Genomic DNA, 17,232 nt, shown 5'->3' on the forward strand with positions numbered 1-17,232 from the left:
CGGGTTTGTGCCCCAGTCCGGGAAGATCCCACATGCCGTGGAGCGGCTGGGCCCATGAGCCATGGCCGCTGGGCCTGTGTGTTCGGAGCCTGTGCTCCGCAACAGGAGAGGCCACAACAGTGAGAGGCCCACGTACCGCAAAAAAAAAAAAAAAAAATGTTTGCCGGATTGAAATAATTTTATACAGAGATAATAAAACTGGAAGTGTTTTCTGATTATTCTTCTCCTGATTATTTTAAGATAATACAAAATATGAAAATATTCTACAAGAAAGCTTGGCAACAGGGATGGCAACAGAGACGTGACTACGTGGTATAACCAGGATAGGTGCTTTTATATGATAATACGTACATTCTGGCATCTCATCTGACAGATGAAAATTAAGAATGGCTGCTAATACAGAGGTAAATTACCACATTCAATAGGGATAAAGAAGGAAGAATGACTTTTTTTCCTATTATGTTGTATATTATATCCCCAGTACTTACTTATCTTATAACTGGAAGTTTGTTACCTTTTGACTGACCTTTTAAATATAGAATTAAATATATTTTTTAAATATGTAGTTGGAACCGAGAATAAAGTGCTTATTCATGAGAAAATTGAGCAGGGATAGGAAAAATTAAGAAAATGGTTAGTTGAAAGAAAAGAAGCATAGTCATCATTAGAATTTGGCTTTACTCCTCTATACATCTTGTTTTGTGATAAAGATATATAAAAATGTTATTTTAAATATCTGCCTTCAATTTACTAAGGCAGACATGGCATATGTTCCTCTTTAGATGGTAATTTCCTTCCCTGCCAATTTATTATTAAGAACCAGCAAAATCAATGTAAATAATGCGACTCCACGTATCATTACAAAGTGAGTAATAAAGTGCTGAGTATTTACCTAGCTAAAGAGAGCTTAAAGTTATAATAATTGGGTCCAAATGAACAACAAAGGAATCCAAGCAAATTCTCTTCTCTAGTGAAGCCAATAAATCACTGGAAGAAAGTCTGAAACTGGGTTCACTGTGGATTAGTCTAGCAAAGGATCCTGCAAAGCAGCTATAATGCTTTGATATTTACTTTTCTTATAGAAAGTTGGAAAAATGAGTCTGAAATAAAAATGATATTCTAAAATCATACTCTCAGTGTTGAGATAAGAGAAAATGGTCTATTAATGAAATAGACTTGGATATTTACTTCAGTAGCAGAGAGAAATTCTTAAAAGAATATTACTATTTTGGGGGGCTTCCCTGGTGTCCGCCTGCCGATGCGGGGGCCGCGGGTTTGTGCCACGGTCTGGGAGGATCCCACATGCCGCAGAGCAGCTGGGCCCGTGAGCCATGGCCTATAAGCCTGCGCGTCCGGAGCCTGTGCTCCGCAACGGGAGAGGCCACAGCAGTGAGAGGCCCGCATAGTGCAAAAAATATATATATATATATATTACTATTTTTTAATTATATATGCCCTAGCCTAGAGCATTTATCTTTTCGGAGTTGCAAAGAGAGAAGCCAGAAGACAGACCAACTATAGCACCATAACTCTGTAAAGATTACTTGTTACTGCTTTAATTGTGGTTAATTACATAATACTACATGTAAGATGCTTTTTGTAAAGTGATCTTCCATGTAGGTACTACTTGCTTTTATGCATGTTCTTAAACCATTTGGTGAAATGAAGATTTCAAGTTGTTATGCTTCTCTACTGTAATTGTCACTCTTATGACAAAATTTTGTGGACAAATAATTAAAGTTGTAAAGGAAGGTGAGAACCTCATACTTGCATAGAAGCTCACTGGAACACTCACTGTTTTTTTAATTCTCATTTTCACAGAAAGATTTGAAAACTAGTTTCCTGGGTTTCAGTGAGGCAAACTCCTGATTTTACAGAGCGACAGACTGAGTGATACAGCCCAAATAAGAGCTGTCAGGGGAATTTGCTATCAAACCAATATGTAAATAAAGAAAAACAACTTTATTACTAGTGTGACCAATGTCATAGAAAACCAAAAAATAAAATGGAACTCAGACAAATTCATTGTTGAATTTTCAATCAACATTTTTACTAACTTCTAGTAATTATGTGGGTGCAGATATAATTTTGCCTTGAAGGCAAACTACCAAAAACTGTTGAGAAAATTTCCAAAGTACCCTAAACAAATAAAGTGTACCTTTTTTTATTTTAGTAACTGTTAGTCAAAGATAATGGAGAGCCTAAAAACAAACTGCTTTCAGAAATTTTTATTCACAACAATTATTATTTCATAATAAATAACACTTGACAGTAAATTGACCCTTTGTCTTCTTAAAGGTTATTAACCAACAGGCAATTCAATATCCTTTACTTCATGTTTTCAAACGTTAAGACAATATTAAGACAAAACAGGCCAAAAACTTCTTATTTTGATGGGAAAAAAGACCTTCAAATTTAATCTTGAGCCACTTAGTTGATTTTTTTCCCTGTGCTGAGCACGTCATAATTTGGATATTAAAATAGCAATTGTTAATATTGAGACTTCTTAATTTTAACCACGTATGAGTTTTAATTTTTCTTAAATTATAACAGACAAACAACATCTTTTCTCCACATCACATTGAGTTAGTGCCTAATTCAGTAATCCCTCTAGTACTGACAAGGCATTTTTGGAATGTGAGTTGAATATCCTTTTTTTAAAATTATTTATGCCACAAGTAATTTGAATTATTTCCTTCCAAAAGACATCTACGTAATTAGTTTGTAATTTGCATTGTTAAATGCAGTCAAGATGGTCCTATAAATTCCTTTCTGGCATTCTCATCATATGACCTAGAATTACAAATCAAAGATGCATCATTATAGCTTAGAAATCAAAATTTTTAGGATGAAATTATTGCTAAATCAAGACATTGACATAAGATACGATGAGCACAGCAGTTCTAAATGTGCATGGCTAACAAGGTATTTCCCCCAAAGAATCCTCTCAAGAATCTGGCCTGAGAACACTAACCCTAAGTTAAAAGTAAAAAGTTTGTTACCACTGGGAGGATTATAGACTTGATCTTAACACATTTCCTGAATAATTAAAGAGAAAGAAAGGATAAAGATAGAATAGGGAGGGATTATTTCAGGAAAATGACAGAAAGAATGCTAATGACAGGCAAGACAGAAAGCCCTACAATCCATAATCCAGTTGAAAAGGAAAGGAGACAGAAATGCCTTACCCCAGCCTATCAAGGTGAAGCCCCACAGGTACTTGGCGTCCGAAAAGAATGCCACAAAGATTAAACTATGCAGATAGAGGCCTTCCACCAAGATCCAATAGTAGTTTGTAGCCAAGAAGTAAATAAACATCACAACTGCAATCTTGCACCCAATCTGTTACAAATAAACCAACATTGCACCATATTAGAATTCCTAATCGTACTGGTTCCAACATTAGACCACTAAAAAGCAGTTCCTCCATTTATTTTTTATAATCTAATATCTCTTGTACCTGGGAAGGCCAAGACTTTTGAAAGAGACCAGAACAAAGTTATTTTAACATAGCATTTCTAAGACTGCTGGCTTGATTCTATTTTTAAAATAAGATTTTTATTCCTTTAGAAGTTACAAGAAATCACTTTTCCTTAAGTTTTCTTGTTTATAAAAATACTTGATCATCAGAGAAAATTAGGAAAGTAAAGAAAAGCAAAAAGAGGAAAACTTAACCATCATTCTACCATGAATTTATTTTATTCTGGTCTTTTTTATGCCCCAAAAGTTAATGGCTTCAAATGATAAACATTTAATATGTCTTATGAATCGATTGATTGGCTAGATGATTCTGCTGATTTGGGCAAAGCTCAGCTAATCTTGGCTAGGCTCACTCATAGAGGTCTACCCTCAACTGACACACCATCACACCTACTTCATTCTAGTTCATTTAAAAAGTCACAAAGCCGGGCTTCCCTGGTGGCACAGTGGTTGAGAGTCCGCCTGCCGATGCAGGGGACGCGGGTTCGTGCCCCGGGCCAGGAGGATCCCCCATGCCGCACAGCGGCTGGGCCCATGAGCCATGGCCACTGAGCCTGCGCGTCCATGAGCCTGTGCTCCGCAGTGGGAGAGGCCACAACAGTGAGAGGCCCACATACCGCAAAAATAAATAAATAAATAAAAATAAAAATAAATAGAAGGTCACAAAGCCAATCCAGAATTAGAATCAGCAGAGACAACAACGAACTACAGGGCAAAGGGCAAAGATACCGACAGCATTAATTCACACCATCAATACAATCAATCAATTTTACCTAATTTCCAGATATATCGCTTCAATGGTGATAATGCTTCTCATTAACTGAATTATTGGGTGATTAAATCCCAAGCTCCTGGTCTTGCAGGTGGGCTCTTTACTTTTGAAAGTGGTGAGCCATGCAAGGGCTCATGGTGAAAACACTTACATATTGTGATTTGTCCACAGGAGGCACTTCTACGGAACTCTGTAGGTCATCTTGCATTATCAGGGACTGCAGCTCCTTTACTCCTATGTGAGCATGGACCACTCTGTCCTTGACAAAGATGCTCGCAGCTCTCAGCATGAAAGACACAAATAAGTGCATGTGGATATAGTTCCTAGTACAATGCAATCGTCTATGGAGAGAAAATATTCAGTATTTAGATTTGAATAAAATTAGAAATGGAGAAAGAAAATACATAAATGAGCTCAAACTCCTCCCAAAAAAGAAGAAATATAATAAACCTGAACAAAGACAGAAACAATTGGGGTCAAAAACTAAAATGTAGCTTTTTGAGAATTAATTTCAAATTTATCCTGATCAGCTACCATGGTTATCCAGATAATGCAGTGTTAAATATTATGCTACATTATACTATAGCATTACATTTTACTATATATTAAGGTAATAAATAATTGATGGAGAACCACCTTGAACAGGGATAAGCCTTATTAAAACTGGAATGTTCACATTTTCAATATATTCTCTATAAGAAAAAGTAAGATATTTTGATAGAATTACACAGTTTTATTTCCTAGGAATGTTAGAGAGAAAATAAGCTTCCTTTAATATAAAAAGTTTTGGAATTATAAAAAGATCTTAGACACAAGTTAAGTCAGTAACATAGTAGATATAGCAGCATCAACTAGTACATAAAGGTAACTCCAAAAAAAAAAAAAAGATTTCTTTTAAGTTTGATTAAAACAAAAACAAAAACACCAGGAAAACGAATGTATAATCTGGTCAAAAGGCCCAGCTCTACCATTGCTTGACTATGAAAAAAGCTGAGCTTTCATGTCCAATGAACACACTGATACTACATCTCTTCCTGAAAAGACAAAGTACTCAAGTATAAAGAAGTAAGAAATGTTTTAATCCAGAAGAAAAAGAAGAAATGTTTTAATCCAGTAATATATTTTTATATTTCATAATATAGAAAGAATCTACTGTTAAATACTCTGATAAACTATTATGTAAACTGAGGAATTATTACTTAGTCATTTGTATCCTCCTGAAATTTCATGTAACTTTTATTCTCATAAATATCTATCTATTATTCTGAACAACCACAGCTAAGTTTAATGTAATGGAGTGAACTCTGGATCCGAATCAGAAGATGATGGTTCTGTTTCCAGCTGGACCACCTATGACCTTGTGACTTTGAACACTGAGCTTCAGTTTCTTGTCTCTCAAATGAGATCATCCCTGCCAAGCCAACTTCACGAGGTTATTTTGAGGAACCCCTCTACAACCCCACAAATGTGATCATGTTACCCTTCTACTTAAAAACTTCACTGGCTCCCTGTATACTACCTTATAAGACAAAATTCAAAGCCCTTGACAAGAGCCTGTAAAACCTAATGCTACAAAATCTAGTTTCTCCCTGGCCATCCCCATATGGCTACTCCTCCCTATGCATCAAATGCTGCATTCATATGGGACCCTTCTATATTCCCTGTGTATACTCTGCTCCTTTGTGCCTCTGACCTGTGTACGTTCTGTTCCCATCATTTGGAATGTGCCAAATTCCTTCTTATCATTCAGTATCAGCTCACACACCAGTTGTTCTGGGAAATCTCTCTCCCTTATCTTGTTAGTTTTAGACTAGTTCCTTAGTATTCCCAAGGCCCTTTATGAAACCTGCATTACAGTACTAATAATCTTTTAATTGATAATCATCTAATGTGTCAGTTTCTCTCAATGGTGTTATACTACTTTTCTGGTCTTCAACATATCTTAACTTGGCCTCCATCAATACCAAAAAGGGACTACCACATGATAGAGAAAAACGCTTGTTGAACCAATGGACTAGTAAATCAATAAAGCAAAAGCTTTGGAAATATAAACTACACCACTACACCACTACTATATGAGAAACTGTTGGAAGTGGTTGGAATATTACAACTAGTCATTATTTATTAATTCAACAAACATTTACTGAGCACCAGGACATATCAAGTACCACTGAGAGTGCAGCAATGAGCAAACAGAAAAAAATAAATGCCTACTCTTGTGTGGCTTTACATTCTAGAGGGAGAGACAAAAAGTAAAAAGATAAATAAGTAAAACATCAGATAATACATTAGACAGCTATAAATCAGAGGAGAAAAGTAAACTAGGAAATAGGTATGAGAAGTTTCAAGGAAGAGAGGATTGTAAGATAATAGGAAACAAAATATAAAATTTTTCTTTTAGTTTCTGTTAATTTCTAAATCCTCTATTTCCATTTTCTATTGTATCATCTAACCTCACTCCTTCTTTTCCTGCATATAATTTAGCACTAAATTTTTTCAGTTGTACAATCTTAATTTGTCTCAGAACTGTCCATTTCTATCCAATCCCCAAGGCCACTGCCCTAGGCCAGGCAAAAGTCTTCTTGTCCTGATGACTCTACTAGCATCTTCCAAATGGGCTTCCTACCACCAGTTCACACTCCACCTTACAATGCACGTTCCATGTCACTCCTCTGCTTAAAATCCTTCATGGCTCCTCTCTGGCTCTTAGGGTGAAGTTCAGATTCCATATACAGGTCTCAATACCTTCCCAGCCCTGCTTACCTCTCTAGCCTCAGTGTCCATCACCTGCCTACAGCAAAATTCTCAATTCTCAGATATTCCATGCTTTTTCTTGATCTAAACTTAGGTTTGGAACTCTCTCCTCAGTCTCCTCTTTTGGTTAAATTTTGTGTATACTCATGTGTCATTTGGGAAGTCTTCTCTCTTGTCCCTCCTCTGTCCTCCCAAATCACTATAAGCCACCTGAATCACAGCACTTCTCAAACTGTAAACTCATTGTTTTCTCAGCTATTTGTGTCACAAACCAGCTGCAAGCATCAGCCTACACACATAGTTCACTGTTTTATCTCCATATTGGCTTTCAAAATTCTGTGTTGATTTAGATTAAGCTGAATTGAATTAGACAAAAGTTTAAGTGGATAAAAATTAAACCACAGCAAAAGCAATAAATACTATTTATTTATATATGATATCAAATCAATTAGAGATTATTTCAAATGAATTTCTGTCCTATGGCACCAAAATCACTTGGGAAAATTGAAATAAGTCTTTACATCATGAGCGAAAATTTTCGTAACTCACTTGACAATAGTCTGCGTCACTTTGCAAAAATATACTACAATGCAGATCTATTGGCTTAATGGTTTCATACTGCTTTAATGCTTTAAGTTTTTAAACAAACAAACAACAAAGAAGAACCCTGAATTTTTCATCAAAAATAAATTGTCAAAAGTCAAATAATTTTACACTACAAAGTCAAATAATTTTACACTAGGCTGAATTCAGAAACTTGTGTTTGGGAAAAGTATTTGGAGGTACAGATTATGAGAGGTCTGTGTCTTTGATGAATAAGAAACAGAACTGCCCCTTCATGGAGAAAGTGACTAGGAATCACTCACCTGAAGTAACCAATGATGAGAATAGCCACAGCCAGAGAGCCAAAGGAGACAGAGTAACCAATAGTGTACATGACATAGAGGCGTTCAAAGAATTCTTGCTGGAGGGCAACAGATTTAATCAGAAAAGCAGGTTTGAACAAATAATTTGACGTAGATAAACTTAAAAATCGTGCTTTTAACCTCTTTAAAGATAGGCAACGTGTGACCACATTCATATAATATACAGGTTATTTTTCTGGCCTTCCTTTTACTCCCTAAATTCAAGTCAGGGTTAAAGATATAATTAAAATATTTGGCATTTCTTCTTGCTTAAGTGAGGCCAAATTCAATGTTACAAAATTTACTTCATGTATTTTTACAGTGTTCATTTTAACTAATTGGAACTGTATATCTAATGTGATATTTGGAGTAAATAAAACACATGTTACAGACTATTTTAAAACTGGTAAAAGAAAATATGTCACTTTTGGAATATTAGTTCTAGTTTTCTTTAGCTTTTTTATTGAGCTGTAGTTTACATGAAACAAAATTGTGCAGATTTAAAATGAGCAGTTTGATGGGTTTTGACAAACCAAGTTCGTTGTGCCACTTGCTAGTCAAAAATCCACCCACCATCCACCCCCAGGTAACTACTGTTCCAATTTCTGTCACCACTAATTGGCTTTATCTGTTCATGTACTTCATATATTTCTCAACTGTTCTTATATTTCTTGGAATTATATAGTATATACTCTTTTTGTCAATATACTGTTTTGATATTCACTGATATTGTTGCATGAATCAATGGTTCATTCCTTTTTGTTGTATTTTAAAATAACTCTAGATTCAAAAGAAGTGGAAAAGATAGTAAAAAGGGTCCTATGTACCCTTCACGTAGTATCCTCCAATGCTTACATCTTACATAAGTTCACTAAAATATCAAGCCAGGAATTTGGCATTGGTGCAGTTCACGTGTTTACAGTTTTGTGTCATTTTATTACATATGAAAATTTTTGTAACCTTCTCTACAATCAAGATACAGAACTATTCCATCACCACAATGATGTTCCTTGTGCTGTTTCCCTTACAGTCATACCTACCCTGCTCCTCTCCACCATCCTTATCACCTGCCAAACATTAATCTGTTTTCTATCTCGATAATTTTGTCATTTCATAAATGTTATAGAAATGAAATCATACAGAACATGATCTTTGAGATTGGTTTTTTTCACTCAGAGTAATAACCTCAAGATCCATTCAAGTTGCTACACATACCAAGTTTGTTCTTTTTTATTGCTGCGTAGTACTGCATGGTATGCATGTAACCTACATATACCACATTTGAAATGAGTTTCAAACTTTGTAGATAACATACAAAGTTGGGTCATGTTTTTTTTTTTTTTTTTTTTTTTTTTTTTTTTTTTTGGGCCCAGCCGCTCCGCGGCATGTGGGATCTTCCCGGACCGGTGCACGAACCCGTGTCCCCTGCATCGGCAGGCGGACTCTCAACCACTGCGCCACCAGGGAAGCCCCTGGGTCATGTTTTTTATAGACTCTTTCAATCTCTGTTAATTGGTATATTAAGACCATTTGCTTTTAATATAATATTGATATGTTAAGGCTAAGTCCATCATGTTATACTTTTATTTTCTGTTATGTTTTTCATTTCTGTGTTTTGCTTTTCCTGCCATCCCTGGTTACTTGAACATTTTGTAGAATTCCATTTTGATTTATATTTTTGTATAGTGCTTTCGGTGGTGGCTCTCGGTATTACATTATATAGCTTAATGTGGAAGATTTGATCATTGAATTTTCACCTTTCTTCTATTCTAATTAAACATTGAAAAGTATAAATCTTTCTCTACACTCTGCTTTCGCTGTTTCCCACAATTTTTTATATATATTGAGCTTTCATATTTATTCAGTTCAAACTTTTGCCATTGGTCACATAATTTCCAACTATTTATGAATTGTATACATATTTTAATTTATTTTCAATTAATTCTTTTGTGGTCAGAGAACATACTCCATAAGATTTTAATCTTGAGATTATTGAAACTTGTTTTATAGCCCAGCATATGTTCTATCTTGATAAAACTTTGGTGAGTACTTTAAAAGAATGTAAATTTTGCAGTTATTGTGAATACTATTCTATAAATGTCAATTTATTCAAATTGTTTGAAATATATTCTATAGAAGGTTTTATCCAATTGTTCTATCAATTACTAAGAAAATGGCATTCTTTAAAATGTCAACATGCTGGAATTTGGTTATTTCTCCCTTTAGCTCTGACAAATTTTGCTTCATGTAATTTGAAGCTCCTAAATGCATGTATATTTAGGATTATTTCCTCTTGGTAAATTGATTCTTTATAATTTGAAATGTCCCTCCATCTTGGTAATTACATTTATCTGTATCTTTATAATTAGAGTACATTTCTCAAAGACAGCAAACTACTGATTCATACTTTTATTATCCATTCTGACAAACTCTGCCTTTTAAGCGAAATGTTTAGTTCACTTACCTTGAATACAATCATTGCTATGGCTGTGTTTAAATCTAACATATAGGTATTTGCATTCTAAATGTCCTATCTTTTCTTTGTTCCTCTGTACCTACTTCCTTACCTTTTATTGGGGGGTAGGGGATGGGGAAATCGATCAAGTATTTCTTAGTATTTCACATGTGGGTTTGTCTTGTTTTGTTTTGGGGTGGGAGGCAGCTTAAGGGATCTTAGTTCCCTGACCAGGGGTTGAACCCTGGCCCTTGGCAGTGAAAGCTTGGAGTCCTAACCACTGGAATGCTGGGGAATTCCCAAAACTTGTGTTATTTTTTAGCAGTTACTATAGAGACTTGGTTATGCATCTGAACTTATTAGAGCCTACATTTAAGTAATATTGAACTATTTCACCATATAAATAGAACTTCACAATCATGTACTCAATTTTGCTCCCCTAGCCTTTGTCCCTTTTAGATTTTGTTCTGCATAATTTATAAACCTCAATAAGAGGCTATTATGTTTGCTTTAAGCAGTCAACAGATTTTAAATGAATTAAATTATAGATATAAAGAGATATAAATATAGCAATAGGATAGGTATATAGCTTTATTATTTTACTCTGCCATTTTTATCCACATATACACCTATTCTGGTACTCCTCATGCCTTTCTGACAATCTATTCCTCCATCTGGTATATTTCTCTCCTGCCTAGAGAATTTTTTTGTTTCTTATAGTGAAAAGTCTGATGAAGCTGACCTGTCTCGGATATTTTCTGTCTGAAAAATATCATTATTTTGCCTCTGTCTTAATGAATATCATCACTTTAAAGATATCATTCCGTTGTATTCTGGCCTCCACTGTTTATTACTAAAACACAGCATCTTTTTAGTTGTTGCTCCCCTGAATATAATGTGCCCTTTTTCTTTCACTGCTTTTAAGATTTTCTTTTTACTTTGATTCACAGCAGTTTAACTATGATGTGTCTAAGTATGGTTTTCTTTTTATTTACCCTGCGTAGGGTTTGCTGAATCTCTGGAACCTGTGGATTGATTTATTTCATCCATTTTAGAAAATTATGGGCTATTGCCTTCTCAGATATTTATTTTGTCCTATTCTTTCCCTCTCTCTTTACTTCTAATTTCACATATGTTTAGACAATTACATATTATCTCACAGTCTCAGATGGTTCTGTTTTTTAAACTTATTTTTTCTCGTAATGCTTCAGTTGGATAATTTCTACTGACCTCTCTTTAGGTTCACTGATCTTTATCATGCTGTGTCCAGTTTGCTGTTGAGCATATCAAATAACTTCTTCATTTTTTAATTGAATATTTCAATTCTACACTTTCCTTTTTCTTTAAGTTTTCATTTCTCTGCTGATTTTCCCATCTGTTTTATGCACCTTTTTCACTAAATCATCTAACATATTTATAGTTATTATCAAGTACTCATCTGCAAATTGCAACACCTGGATCATCTGTTTCTTCCCGCTTTTGTTTTTACTCTAGATTTTGGGTCCTTACCTTGTAATTTTTTATTACACTACAGGCATTGTAGGTAAAAGAAGAGTAAGGACTGGAGTATGCAATATTAACAGCCTGAAAAGGGCAGTCCTCGTCCTCTACCAGGCTTCTTGAGTTGGGAGGATGGACTACCTTGTTTTTAAACTGGGATTGGGTTTGTTGTAGTGCTTTGGTTTTGTTTTTGTTCTTATGATTCCTTTTACCCTGATTTTAGGTTTTGAGAGCAGATTCGAGACTTTTCCTTCAGAAGGCCGTGGGATCTGAGCACCAGCAGCCTCCAGTGGCCAGTATATGGGTTTTAGTCCATCTGACAGTTTTCCAAGCCACAGAAGGACTCTTTCTGCTTTTTGAACCATCCATCAGCTTTGGAGCTGTTGGAAATTTCACTTTGCTCTCCAGCTCTGCCCTGGGCTTTCTGCATCTCAGAAGATGTCACTCCATTACGCTGCTCTGCTCCAGTTCTCAGCTAGCCACTGCCTTGCTTTGGATGAAGACCTCCTGTGCCTAGGAAAGATCTTTCTCAGCTCTATTTTGTCAGGCTGCTGCCTTTCACTTAGTGAGATTTGTCATCTTGGGGGTTTGTCTCAGCTTTCCTGCCCTCCCCTGGTCTATGAGCTGCAGTAGTCATGCACTTAGAGAGAGCCACAGATACCCCAAGACATGTCTCTTAGCTCCTCTGTTCCATCCCATGCCTTCAGCTAACAGCTACCTCTCATTCTGTGAGGGTCCTACGCACATGTTGGGAAATTTCTCATGGCCCACCTGCTACACCCCAGCCTTTGGTACACTGGCTCTAGACACTCAGTGAAGGCTTATGGGAAAGAATTGGCTGATGGGTAATAGCTCACTGTGACTAGGGTTCATTCCTTGGAATTCTAAGCCCTTATTCCAGTCCTTGTCTGATAAAAGTTGTTTTAAAAGTCTGGTTCTTTTCTTTTTATCCCCTTCCATAGCCTGGTTGCTCCTCTTCTGGTGCAGAGCCAGGGATAAATGCAGCCATAGGTCTTTTCTCTCATAAGAAGGGCTTTCCCACTTCTGCAATTAGGTTCATTTAGATTTCTTGGCATCCTCAGCTTACTGATAGGTTTTTACAAATTATTAATTTTGCATCTTACTCAACTTATTCTTATTGTTGCAACTTCCCACATCCTGACTTTGTCTCTTGTTCCTGTTTTAAAACATTTATTACATATTATTTTCTCTTAATAAAATGTTAAACTTTTTATAGAAAAATACCTGGATAATGTGTAAAATACAAAAAAGAGAAGGAAAAAAATTTCCTAATTCCCACCAAGCAAAAAGAAACACTGTATTTCATGTATTTCTTTTCACTCTATTTCTATGTATCATTTCCTACTGTTTTGAATATTTGCATTCCCAATTTATATACAAGTTTATCATCTGACTTTTTTTTCCGGTTAACTGTATAACAAAGGAATTTCCCAAGACCACAAACTCTTTACACAAAATATATATTTGAGCTTATTTAACCATTTCTTCATTGGAAATTTAAATTCTTCAGAATATTCACTATAATAATTAATGGTTCAATGAATATTATTCCATTCAGTTCCCCCCACTTCAAATCTTTATGCTTGAATCTTAGAAGTATAATTATAAGATCAAAGGATATGACCCCCTTGAAATTTCTTAATATATATTGTTAAATTACTGTCCAAAAGTCCATATAACCTTTAGACATGAGATATATGGTAATTTCTACAGTATGCAACTGTTTAAAATATCATACTCTAAAGAATTTAACAACCTCATGGCCCATCATAAGAGTTTCCTTGCTTTTTTTTTTTTTTTTTTTGCGGTACGCGGGCCTCTCACTGTTGTGGCCTCTCCCGTTGCGGGGCACAGGCTCTGGACGCGCAGGCTCAGTGGCCATGGCTCACGGGCCCAGCCGCTCCACGGCATGTGGGATCTTTCTGGACCAGGTCACGAACCCGTGTCCCCTGCATCGGCAGGCGGACTCTCAACCACTGCGCTACTGGGGAAGCCCTTCCTTGCTTTTTTTATTAAAAGTAATTAGCTCATTTTGTTAAGTCAATGATATGGAAATTATTTAAAGAACAAAACAATAGATGTTTTAAATATCTTTACCTTATGTCCCCTATAAAGACGTGGCATTTATTCTAAATGCACTTTTTCACTTTTACCTTTTTTTATACAAAAACTCTGATTATAACCATTAATAATTAATATCTCATAAGTAATATCATTTTGCCCTACACTATTGATATAGTGATATATACTTTAGAAGGTATCCAGTTTTCTTATTAAAAGATATTTACATTTCTTAAGTTTTCTCAAATTATTGCTTAAGGGTTGTAAACAATAGAAAACACTTTATATATATATATATATATATATATATTTTTTTTTTTTTTTTTTTTTTTTTTTGTGCGGTACGGGGGCCTCTCACTGTTGTGGCCTCTCCCGCTGCGGAGCACAGGCTCCGGACGCACAGGCTCAGTGGCCATAGCTCACGGGCCCAGCCGCTCCGCGGCATGTGGGGCCCTCCGGGACCGGGTCACGAACCCGTGTCCCCTGCATCGGCAGGCGGACTCTCAACCACTGTGCCACCAGGGAAGCCCCCACTCTTTATATTTCTGATTAAGGAGATAAAATTACACTAACAAAATTAATCAAATTTTTCAGTTAACTTTTAAACCATGTTTATATAAAATAGTATATATTTTGGGGATTTCACCATCCTTAGCTATTTTGATTATTGAAATACATAGTAATTAAAAAGAATGGTTGCAATATTCTGAATAGAGTTCAGTGTAAATAAAATCATGATATAATTTAATGGCCATTTAAAAGCTGTGAAGACTTGCCCTTATCATCATTTAATGCACAAATTCATAGCAGAGTATACTAAATATTGTGAATGTTTATTTATATCAGTGAAATTGAAATTATTTTGAAGTATTTTATATTAACTCATTGCTGGCTTTGGTTCCATTGTAGAGTACATAATTATCTCCTCACATTGACTAATTTTATCTAAGAAGCATGTCAACAATGAAATACAAAACTGAGGTCTTTTGGCAATTTACTAAAGAGTCATTAAGGTGGTAGTGCTTTGTGCTAGAAAAAAAAGTTAAGAAAAGAAGTTCTGACTATTAATGCAGAATCAAACAGGGACTTCCCTGGCAGTCCAGTGGGTAAGACTCCGCACTTCCAATGCAGGGGGCGTGGGTTTGATCCCTGGTCAGGGAATTAAGATCTGACATGCCGCTCAGCATGGCCAAAAATATAAATCAAACGAAGAAAACTCCAACTTACCACTTCTGCCACTGCTCTCCCTCCCTCCCCACCAAAAAATAAATATCATCAAGCATAAAGAAAAATGTCTAATGTTAGGAGAGTTATGTATTATGACTGTTCTCAGGATCCTCATAAAATCATTTATACATCAACTTACCATGTTCATTCCTAGCATCATATGCTTATAGCATCATGCATTTTACTGACGAGGTCTGCGTGATAGGAATTTAGGCATAACTTTTAATCCACCAAATATAACCTAAAAGTAACTATCTAGAAGTTTTTGAAATTTACATATGATTACCATACCGGAAACAGCACTGACCCTGCCATGATCCAGCTGTGTCACTTTGACCAACACTTAACCTTTGGTTCTGAATTGACTCACACGTATAAAATTAAGGTATTGTGTGAGAAGACCTATAAGACACCCCTTGCTCCTCTTTAATTCTGAAACTCTAATCTTTCATATACTAATGAAATCACCTGCTGGCAAATCTTATGATATGGAAAATACATCTCTAAAATACAAAGCTCCTCCAGGAATACAGAGTGAGATGAGATGTAGCCATTCATAGGTAACCAAGAAAAAAGTCATGCATCATGTTGCTGACTACCAATTTGAATTTTTATACATAAATAATGTAGCATCATATAGTGTAACGTAAACATAATATAATACAACATACACATATTTATAAGTATATATGCATATATCTCAGCCAGGTCACTCTAACCTAAAGAAAATATCAAAATGTTTCAGGTCCTAAAATAGATAATGAATGAGAACCTACTGTATAGCTCAGGGAACTCTACTCAATGCTCTGTGGTGACCTAAATGGGAAGGAAATCCAAATAAGAGGGGATATATGTATACGTAGAGCTGATTCACTTTGCTGTACAGTAGAAACTAACACATTGTAAAGCAACGATAATCCAATAAAAATTAATTTTTAAAAACTAAAATAAAATACTAACTTCTGAAAACAGGAAAAAAAAATGTTTCAGATCCTAGACCTTTCCTTAACTAGGTATCTGAAAAGATTCCAAACTTGCTTCTATCTTTTTTGATCTTTGTGTCATATAATATAAGGATTTTTATAACAGTGGTTGACAATCAAGAATTGTATAAAAACTTTTGCTTTCCCTTAGGGGTTCACAAATACAAAGATACCATTACCTTTCCTATGCTGATATCTGGCTGCAGAAAGTGAAGGCAGTCTGAATAATTAGCCCATGTTTTATTTAAACTGTGCATAAAATCCCATGTTCCATTGGGGTTACAGTGTCGGAAAGCAACTCCTGTGAAGACATGAAGAAAAACACTGAGATTGCTCAGTTCTTGTATAGTTCATTACAAAAATAATAATAAATTTCTATTCCAAATTAATCATTTCAGAAAAATTCAATACCTTTATGATTGAAGTCATAAATATAAGGAGGGCATGGGACAGCCAACATTTTCCCCACTGTTCCTCTAGGCCAACAGATGAGTCCATCCCATTCTGGGAAACAATTTCCCTCTGATAAGGAAAATAATTAAAAAGCAAATAAACAAAGATGCAGTTAGAAGCAGAGAATGAATGCATTCAAAATACAAAATTTCAGGTCACTGCCTATGTAAAACACAGGCACTGTAAAACAAATCGGTAGTTTTGGAAACTAGAATGGGGTAGATATGATGCAAATACCCCAAAACTCATCCACCTAGCCTCATCAAAGGCCCATTGATAGGAACATTTGATTTGCATAAATTAAACATATTTTAGTGATTCCAATATATATGAGTTATAGCAATTAATATATAAGAAAGACACAGACCTACTAGAGAATGGACTTGAGGATATGGGGAGGGGGAAGGGTAAGCTGTGACAAAGTGAGAGAGTGGCATGGACATATATACACTACCAAACGTAAAATAGATAGCTAGTGGGAAGCAGCCGCATAGCACAGGGAGATCAGCTCGGTGGTTTGTGACCACCTAGAGGGGTGGGATAGGGAGGGTGGGAGGGAGACACAAGAGGGAAGAGATATGGGAACATATGTATATGTATAGCTGATTCACTTTGTTATAA

The 17,232-nt window shown here is 35.6% G+C and overlaps 1 protein-coding gene across 1 annotated transcript in view; it reads right to left on the minus strand.

The window, feature by feature from the left end:
• The window catches only part of PTH2R (parathyroid hormone 2 receptor), a 75,359-nt gene that overhangs the window by 39,705 nt on the left and 18,422 nt on the right, over positions 1–17,232 (minus strand). The window contains 5 exon segments of the mRNA XM_007472162.1: positions 3,132–3,342; positions 4,404–4,593; positions 7,873–7,970; positions 16,338–16,459; positions 16,570–16,680. Coding sequence (XP_007472224.1) covers positions 3,132–3,342; positions 4,404–4,593; positions 7,873–7,970; positions 16,338–16,459; positions 16,570–16,618 — 670 coding nt within the window. The 5' untranslated portion in view covers positions 16,619–16,680.

The sequence above is a fragment of the Lipotes vexillifer genome, unplaced genomic scaffold (assembly GCF_000442215.2).
Source record: "Lipotes vexillifer unplaced genomic scaffold, Lipotes_vexillifer_v1.1 scaffold678, whole genome shotgun sequence".
Lineage (NCBI taxonomy): Eukaryota > Metazoa > Chordata > Mammalia > Artiodactyla > Lipotidae > Lipotes > Lipotes vexillifer.